Genomic DNA, 8,732 nt, shown 5'->3' with positions numbered 1-8,732 from the left:
TGCGTAAGAGCCCGAAAAAAATTGAGAAAGGTGCAAGCGGTATCTTCAGAACTTTTAATGATGTTTCTGTTGTAGCGGTATGGTATCACATTTTGTGAGACAAAATAACTATCTTTGCGCTCCAATATTTTTTATGGTTAGCCACAATTACAATTTACCACGACGATCAAACTGTATATATTTCGTGAGAATTTTTGCCAAATCTAGCAAAATTAGGCAAAGTTCGCCCGTCTCTAGAAACTTTGAGGAACTATATGTTCCGTTTAGTCTAGAAATAGCTAGAACGACTGTATCTTTAGACATCATAGCAAGATCAATCTGGAGTCTATAACCGGAACATTTTAAATCGCTACAGAACTGATATGAAATGAGAATTAAATTTTTGAATTTTAAATAGTAACGTTTTACTTCAAGGGAAGGAACTCTTAGCAATTTTATTTGACCACTGAGGCTACTTATGAATTGTATTAAAACCCAATTTTGGTCGCCGATAAGGTTCAAATCTGCATTTAGTTGAAAGACGACGATCCATAATATGTCTTCGGAGTACTGTAATTCGAAGCATGGCACGGAGGTACAATAAGTGCCTCTCAATATAAAAGAAAGCTTCTGTTTCAAACTCTCCCCTCAGCTTATAATCCCACAGCCCTCTTATACTTCCGAATATATAGTCTATTTTCTCCTGTCAATTTATTAACTCCTGTCAAATCTATCCTTTTCCTTCTCGGTATCACTACCTGAATACTATTCTCCCTCCCTCCACTATCTCTCTGCATTTCTCATTTCTCTTCTCCATGTTTAATTTCCCCTCTATTCACTTTTTTTTTAACTCTTCTCTATTTCCCAGTGCTCCCCTCTCTCTCTCTACTTGTCTTTTTTTATTTATCCTATCCTCGCTACTGTCCCGTCTTATCTTTCCTGTGGATATTAGGAAATCAAATAGACAAAGGGAGGCAAGCATGTCAAATTAGCAATATTCGGACAACAAAATTTACAAATTAAACCAAGTAGATAATTTCTTTCCGAATTGCGCACAACACCTCCTCAAGTTTCTCCTCAATGACAACAAGAAAATTGCACTAATCAGAAAATCATTTATGTTTTTAAATTAAAAAAAAAAACATGACTACATCACATTGAATATATAAATTAAATCATGAAAGATTATATATTCTTGAGTACATGTACAGTTATATACAAACATCACCCATATCAAGTGAGATCAAATTATTAATAAAGTATTACACCCAAGAAATTATACACATTATTCCGGTTTATTATTCTGGTACCGGTTTATGACGATGACTTCAAAGAAATAGAAGACCGCTCATTTATAATCAATATTTACACTAGGTTAAATAGTTGCATCTCAAAAGAATCTAAAATGAGGGAAGTTCGGACGTATTCTCATAGTTGAGATGCAACAGATATGTTATCCACGGGTACCAATATGGGCACTACTTGCAACAATATAGGTTGTCGTAAAGTCGAGTAAATAAGCGTTGAATAAATCACACATCTTTAAATTCAAATACTCTTCCATAGCACAATTCATTACTTTTTACAGATCCAAAATCTTCAATATCAAAGACACACGAGTAGCCATGATTCTGTTTGTCCGAAGTATTAAAATCAACAACAACACTATGCTTGCATAACACAATCAATGGTGTTCCAATCGCCTGTTACTGATTGGAAGCATAATCCAAATGAACTTTCTGCCAACTTCAAGGCATTTTATCCTTAGAGAAGTATATGACCAATGATATACCACCAGCAACTATGACAGTAAAGGCAACAGCTATTACAATCCATTTAATGATCTGTATTCTTCTTTCCTTTTTTCTTGTCATGCGTAATAATCTATCATGCCCATCTGGTACACCATATAGTGTATCTTGGGAGAGATAAGTGTCATTTCGAGACTGAAATTAAAATATCAGCTATGTTAACCAGAAAATCAGTATTAAGACTATGAATACATCAAAATGCAATTGTGGGCCCATGATTAGCTCCGACACATGCATATAGTTGGGTTATGCTACGATTTAGTGCTATAATAATATAGGATAATCAATTTATAGGTTGTTGATCAAATTCTGGTGAAGCATAAGTATATTTGTGATGGTTTCAATAAGAAAATCGAATATCATTCAGACAGACTCAATTAAATGCTAAAATAAAATTTGCTTTGCATTGTTTCATGTACGAAACATATATTTTAGTTCACTCATTTTAAATTTTGATGCACGATATCCTCGAGTGTTGTTCAACAACTTTCATGAGTTACACGAAAAAACGTAACTGTGAACGTTTCGAATAACATGGCAGGTCATCTAAGTTTACAGCGAGACGTCGAAAATTCCAGCAGAATAGCGAGGAGTCTTACATCGAACAATGACCTAGGTTGTAGATGTATTCTACTCACCATTTTATCTAGCTCTATATCTAACGGTATGTAAATGTCGGGAGTATTGCCAGATTCACCGGAAATAGTACTACATGCACCATCTCTGGACAGCGAACTAAGATATTTTGTGAGATATGATGGCGCGTTTAAATCTAGCGTCTAAAATAGAAAGAATACAGGTTGCTAGATGAAAAAAAAGTCAAGAAGCTCAGATCTTATTTCACTTTAACTGGGGACCGATGACATATAAGACGTAAATTATGATCATCAATTGATGTAAATTATAACTTAAGCAGTTCCCATCCCAAAAGAGCAACATTGGATAGCAATCTGCAAGTCAAAATCCATTCCAACCCCTTACCTGTGCCGATAATGTACTAGTAGAACTGATCGATCCAGGATAATTATGTCTTTCAGCTTTCTGATCGTCGGTCATACAAAAATCATCATCAATACCGCCATCATCATCAGTAAACAGAGGGTTGATTTTAGCAATCACTGAACTACTGAATATCCTTCCGCCGTAAAGGTCCTTTAAGTTTATTTTTTCCTTTTGGTAACGTTTTGGTTTGTCTTCATTAAAGATTGTATCTTCGGCGAATGTTACCATCTTACTTTCACCCGACGATACACAAGATTTTCTCCGCGATGTATTAGAGGAATCGTCACACGATGAAGACGACACGAGGATGGGTTTTATGGGTTTAGAGTCCACAGATTCGTCATTAGACGAAGAAGACTGGGTGAATTTCTTATATTTAGCACTATGCACACGACCCACTATTCCCTTTCTTTGAATAGACATCCTAGTTCGGGATTCATTTGCTGGGGTGATTACAACCTCTTCCACACTTCTACTCCAGTCTGAAAGATCTATTGTCGTTGTCAGGTGGATAGGGGGTTCCGATGTCAGATCCTCCATGTGACTGTCCGTTTCGCTGCTGTATTCCATTCTGTGTTCGCGGATCTCTTCTTCGTCAACAACCTGCGTCCCCCCACCCATTCGATCTAGTGTATTACTACCAGTCATATCCATAATTACTGCTCTTCGTGAAGCTTTCCGTCTAACGCGTTTGACTTCATGTTTATATGATTTATGAGTCGTATCACTACTGAAAGTATTATAACCCTGTCCATAATCACCAAATCCCGTGTCTTCATCGTTCGTTGTAGTTCTACTCCCGCCTAAACTGCTCTTCGGCTTCTTCACCTCATATTTATGACGCCCGCGATGTTTTCGATGACTTCCATACCGATTAGCTATACCAATACGTCGAGAACACACGTCAGAATCATGTCGATCAGAGTCTAACAATGAGGAATCAGAACTAAACTTCCTCTCCAAGGTTTGGACTTTCTGAAGTTTGGGTCTGGGAAGACTTTCGTATCTTCGCAGATTGATATCGTCTGCTGTGAGATCACCTTCAGACTGACTTCGTCTATCCAGATCTTCATGACCTCTCTCATGGAATATTGGATTGATTTTAACGTGGTTGACTCTTCTGTTGGAGTTTGGACGATGTCGTTTGAAAATCTGAAAGACAGAAAAAACAATTATTACATTTGGGAAAAGAAACATGTTTCGCTTCGTGTTTTCTCAAATGATTTTTGAGCTATTCAACAAGTTTTTAATTGGTTGATATTACCCACGCTTTCAAGTCAAAATTCGACTGAACATGATCTAAAGGCGATTTTCACAGATCATAGTTGACACGAAGCGAAACTATTTATAACTTAATCACTTGTATTTTATGGACGTGTTGTAAAACACCATACAACGCCTTCTTGAGGAGGGACGAATGAAGCATGGGAGTGTATATCCTACTGGATACGGGGTTACTATCACACCAAAACGACAATGAAGTGCTGCATTCCAAACCTTATTACCCTACCCCCGATTAATCATATAAAATGAGATAATACAAAGTATTTCTCGCACCTTGAATAAAGGAAACAGAACATATTATCTTACCTAAATACAAAGTATAATGTATCCTTTTATACTGATATACCAAATGAAAGTAAAAAGATGTATATACACTGTATATTATAATGAGGGAACATCTTGACAATCTTTTCTGCACGAACAGGTTTTTACACTTCAAAGTCATTACATATTTCAACGATAACATCATTTGAACATAATTGTATCTGATTCGCAGAAAATCTTATTTGCACGTCTTTGTCATTGTTTTGTTAAAAAGGAAAAGTCAAGATATATATGTACATTTTGAGTGTTGACTAACATGGCGTGTTAAGAAAATTTAAATGAGGGAAGGCCTACATTTTATAATCGTATGTTATTTAGAGCTAGGACAAACGCAAATTATCTTCATGGGACAAAAACTGAGTACTTCTATACTGAAGTTGTACCAGAACTTTATTGATATGAAACACATCAGTGGTCTTTTCACCTCTATAATCATTAGACTGAACCTCGATATACTAACTCTCTAGATTAAAGACTGTTTATTTTGGAACACCATGGACGAGTTCGTCGGTAAATCTTTAAAACAAAAAAACACGTCAAAAAGATCCAGAATTGTTGAATTCAATTTCTTCAAACGTTTCACTCATTGAATGCGCAATACAAAATTATGGTTGCATTATAAATAAATTTGAATCTTGTGTTCAGCCCTCAGCATGTCCAATTCTAGACATGTTGGAACATCATTCACTGACAACAGATATGAACCAATCTAAACAAGATGAACCATTATTGACTGGCAGCAGAAATGAACCAATCTAGACAGGATGGATCATCATTGACTGGCAACAGAAATGAACAATTCTAGATATGTTGTACCATCATTGTCTGGCAACAGAAATGTGCAATTCTAAACAAGTTGAACCATCATTGACTGGCGGCAGAAATGAATATTTCTAGATATGTTGTACCATCATTGTCTGGCAACAGAAATAAACCATTCTAGATATTATGTTGTACCATCATTGACTGTCAACAGAAATGAACCATTCTAGATATGTTGTATTATCATCGACTGGCAATTTTAGATATGTTGTACCATTCTTGGCTGGCAGCAGAAATGAACCATTCTAGACATGCTGTACCATCAATGACTGGCGGCAGAAATGACCATTCTAGATATATGTTGTACCTTCATTGACTGGCAGCATAAATGTACAATTCTAGACATGTTGAACCATCATTGTCTGGCAACAGAATTGTGCAATTCTAGACATGTAGAATCATCATTGACTGGCAGCAGAAATGAACAATTCTAGACATGTTGAACCATCATTGACTGTCAAAAGAAATGAATAATACTAGATATGTTGTACCATCATTGACTGGCAACAGAAATGAACCATTCTAGACATGTTGAACCATCATTGTCTGGTAGAAATGAACCATTCTATATATGATGTACAATCATTGATTGGCAGCAGAAATGAACCATTCTAGATATGTTGTACAATCATTGACTGGCAACAGAAATGAACCATCCTAGACACGTTGAACCACCATTCTCTGGCATCAGAAATGAACCATTCTAGATATGTTGTACCATCATTGACTGGCAACAGAAATGAACCATTCTAGACATGTTGAACCATCAATGACTGGCAACAGAAATGAACCATCAATGACTGGCAACAGAAATGAACCATTCTAGACATGTTGAACCATCATTGACTGTCAACAGAAATGAACCATTGTGGACGCGTTTAACCATCATTCTCTGGCAACAAAAATGAACCAATCTAGATATGTTGTACCATCATTGACTGTCAACAGAAATGAACCATTCGAGACATGTTGAACCATCATTGACTGTCAACAGAAATGAACCATTCGAGATGCGTTTAACCATCATTCTCTGGCAACAAAAATGAACCATTCTATATATGTTGTACTATCATTGATTGGCAGCGGAAATGAACCATTCTAGACATGTTGAACCATCATTGACTGGCAACAGAAATGAATAATACTAGATATGTTGTACCATCATTGACTGGCAACAGAAATGAACCCTTCTAGATCTGTTGAACCATCATTGTCTGGCAGAAATGAACCATTCTGAACAGGATGAACCTCTACTGACTGACATTAAAAATGAGATATTTTCAACACTATGGACCATCATTGACTGGCAATTCTTAAACAAGATGATTCTTGAATGTTAATATGCCTTATTGATATTGCTTACTAAAAATTACTTTTGTATTGTGTGATCTTTCATAATGTGAAATACTTTTCTTGAAATTTCTGCTACCAGGCTGTATGTACTTATTTAAATTCTTCTCTAATCTTGAAAAGTGATGTCACAAGTAACAAGTCTATTAGTGGTAATTACCATCACTGTAACATCATAGTGTTACTATAGTAACATATCAACAATAATTCATTTGTTCACATTTAAAACGAGAGATCGTGACATAGTCCATCCGACCAAATCTAAGTGTCCCCGGATTAACACATTCGGAAGTTAAGTACATGTACAGTCAATCCTAAAATTGTCATCTAATTACGTTTCTGTTTCTACTAATGTGTCGTAAGGTAAGGTTTGTTGATACAGTAAAAACTTAATACATCATCAGAAATGGTTGCGCTTAAGAATTTTAATCTTATTAGTGAAACTGCTTTAAGTCTGATCCAGTGCCTTCCGATGATTAGTAATTTTTTTTACCTTTTTTCCACGATATCCTCTATGACCAATTTGTCTTGGTAACTTCACATTATTGTAGGCCTAACAGTCCGATATTCATTTATCTGTTAAAGACCATGGTTTAAGCCTTGTGCTTTCCTAGCCAAGATACCAACCAACAACCTCTCTTCTTGATACTACATCCATTTAAATCCATTAAAGAATGCAGCATGCAAGTATTGTCAGAAATGTATGTGAATTCAAAATAAATGACGTCTTATGATTGAACAATTTCAATCTAAAAAAGGACTATGATGAGATCTATACGTAAACAATAATGCGTTGACATTAGAATAGAGACAGAGTAATGAAGGTGAATAGTTATTTGTTAATTGAACAGAAACCATTCCCTTTGAAATGATCTACCCACTATTTGACTTACTAAGACTATCAAGTAAAGTACACTCAGACTTAGCCTACAGTGCAATATATGCAAATATTTTTCAGTATGTGAGCAAAATAAACACATTTATCAAATAAGTTTCAAGTGTGCCTCGGATATAAATCTGTAGATGTTATTTATTATCATTATTTTTTTATTTATTTATTTATTTTTTGTCATCTGTCCTGTCCAAATTATGATTTGGATTTGCTAAAAACAACGTTATCGATATTGAAATGAAAGTCCATACCTCTATGTCACCATCGGAATCTGAATTAGTTACACAAAGTCCATATTTATCAGCTTTTTTACACATCATCTCTCATTTTCATACTCATCGTTTTTCATTTTATACTTTTCATCAAACCATCTGGAAAATATGATAATGGAAATTTAATGTTGCGAATTATAAGATAATGGAAATTAAACGTAGAAAACATAGAAAATAAATATTTGTATATAACAAATTATCACAGTTATAACAAATATAACAGTTATCTTAATTATGAATAACAGTAATATTTTTTAAAAATATGAATAACAATTTTATATGACAATATAATGTAAATTACATTTGAAAATATATTAGAATTACATTTGGATTTGAATTACAGCAAATGGCAATAATAGGTCTATATGGTTGAATTAATGTGATTAAATATAACTTCTATTCTTGACAAATAATGCCATAGGCCTAATATGCAGATATTCTTGTTATATACTAATAAATTAGAGCCACGTAATTAATGACAATATAAATCATGTATCATATTATTTTATTTCATAAAGTTTCATATCTTAGCAAATATCACTAATCATCATTTTTGTAAAAGAGAAGTCGATGACTGGCGAAGTTTCCTTCAAAATCTTCTGTGTCGCCTCCTCAAATTATTTCACGACCTTACACCAGGATTTGACCCGAATTGTACATAAATTCGCACATTAAACAAATTTACATAGGTATCTGTCAACAGAAGGTTTACCACGGAAAATGGGATTGTATTCTTAAGTAAACAGGTTGTAAATAAAACCATATAAATTCTTCACAAATTGTTACTTAATAATTAACATCACAATCAACTACATGTATTACTGTCATTATTTACATTTCTTGTAGTGTCTAAGGATAGACACAATTTCAAAAGAACGGCCTGCAATTCAATTTCAATCGTCGCCCTAGTTCGTCACCTTCACCAAAGGGTCATGGGTAAAATCCAGAGAAAACGTTTGCTTAACTTTTTCTATAATTCAAAAAATAAGCAGAAGT

The 8,732-nt window shown here is 34.6% G+C and overlaps 1 protein-coding gene across 1 annotated transcript; it reads right to left on the bottom strand.

Moving 5' to 3' along the window:
- Positions 1-1,727: 1,727 nt before the first annotated feature.
- LOTGIDRAFT_162423 (hypothetical protein) lies at positions 1,728-7,784 on the bottom strand (the record flags this gene model as incomplete). The annotated part of the gene is made up of 4 exons (XM_009058416.1): positions 1,728-1,925; positions 2,429-2,569; positions 2,772-3,944; positions 7,716-7,784. The coding sequence occupies 4 exons, from the start codon at positions 7,782-7,784 to the stop codon at positions 1,728-1,730; spliced, it is 1,581 nt and encodes a 526-aa protein (XP_009056664.1).
- Positions 7,785-8,732: the final 948 nt, after the last annotated feature.

This window comes from Lottia gigantea (genome assembly GCF_000327385.1).
Source record: "Lottia gigantea unplaced genomic scaffold LOTGIsca_34, whole genome shotgun sequence".
NCBI classification, from domain to species: domain Eukaryota; kingdom Metazoa; phylum Mollusca; class Gastropoda; family Lottiidae; genus Lottia; species Lottia gigantea.
This window is presented reverse-complemented; position numbering and strand designations above follow the sequence as displayed.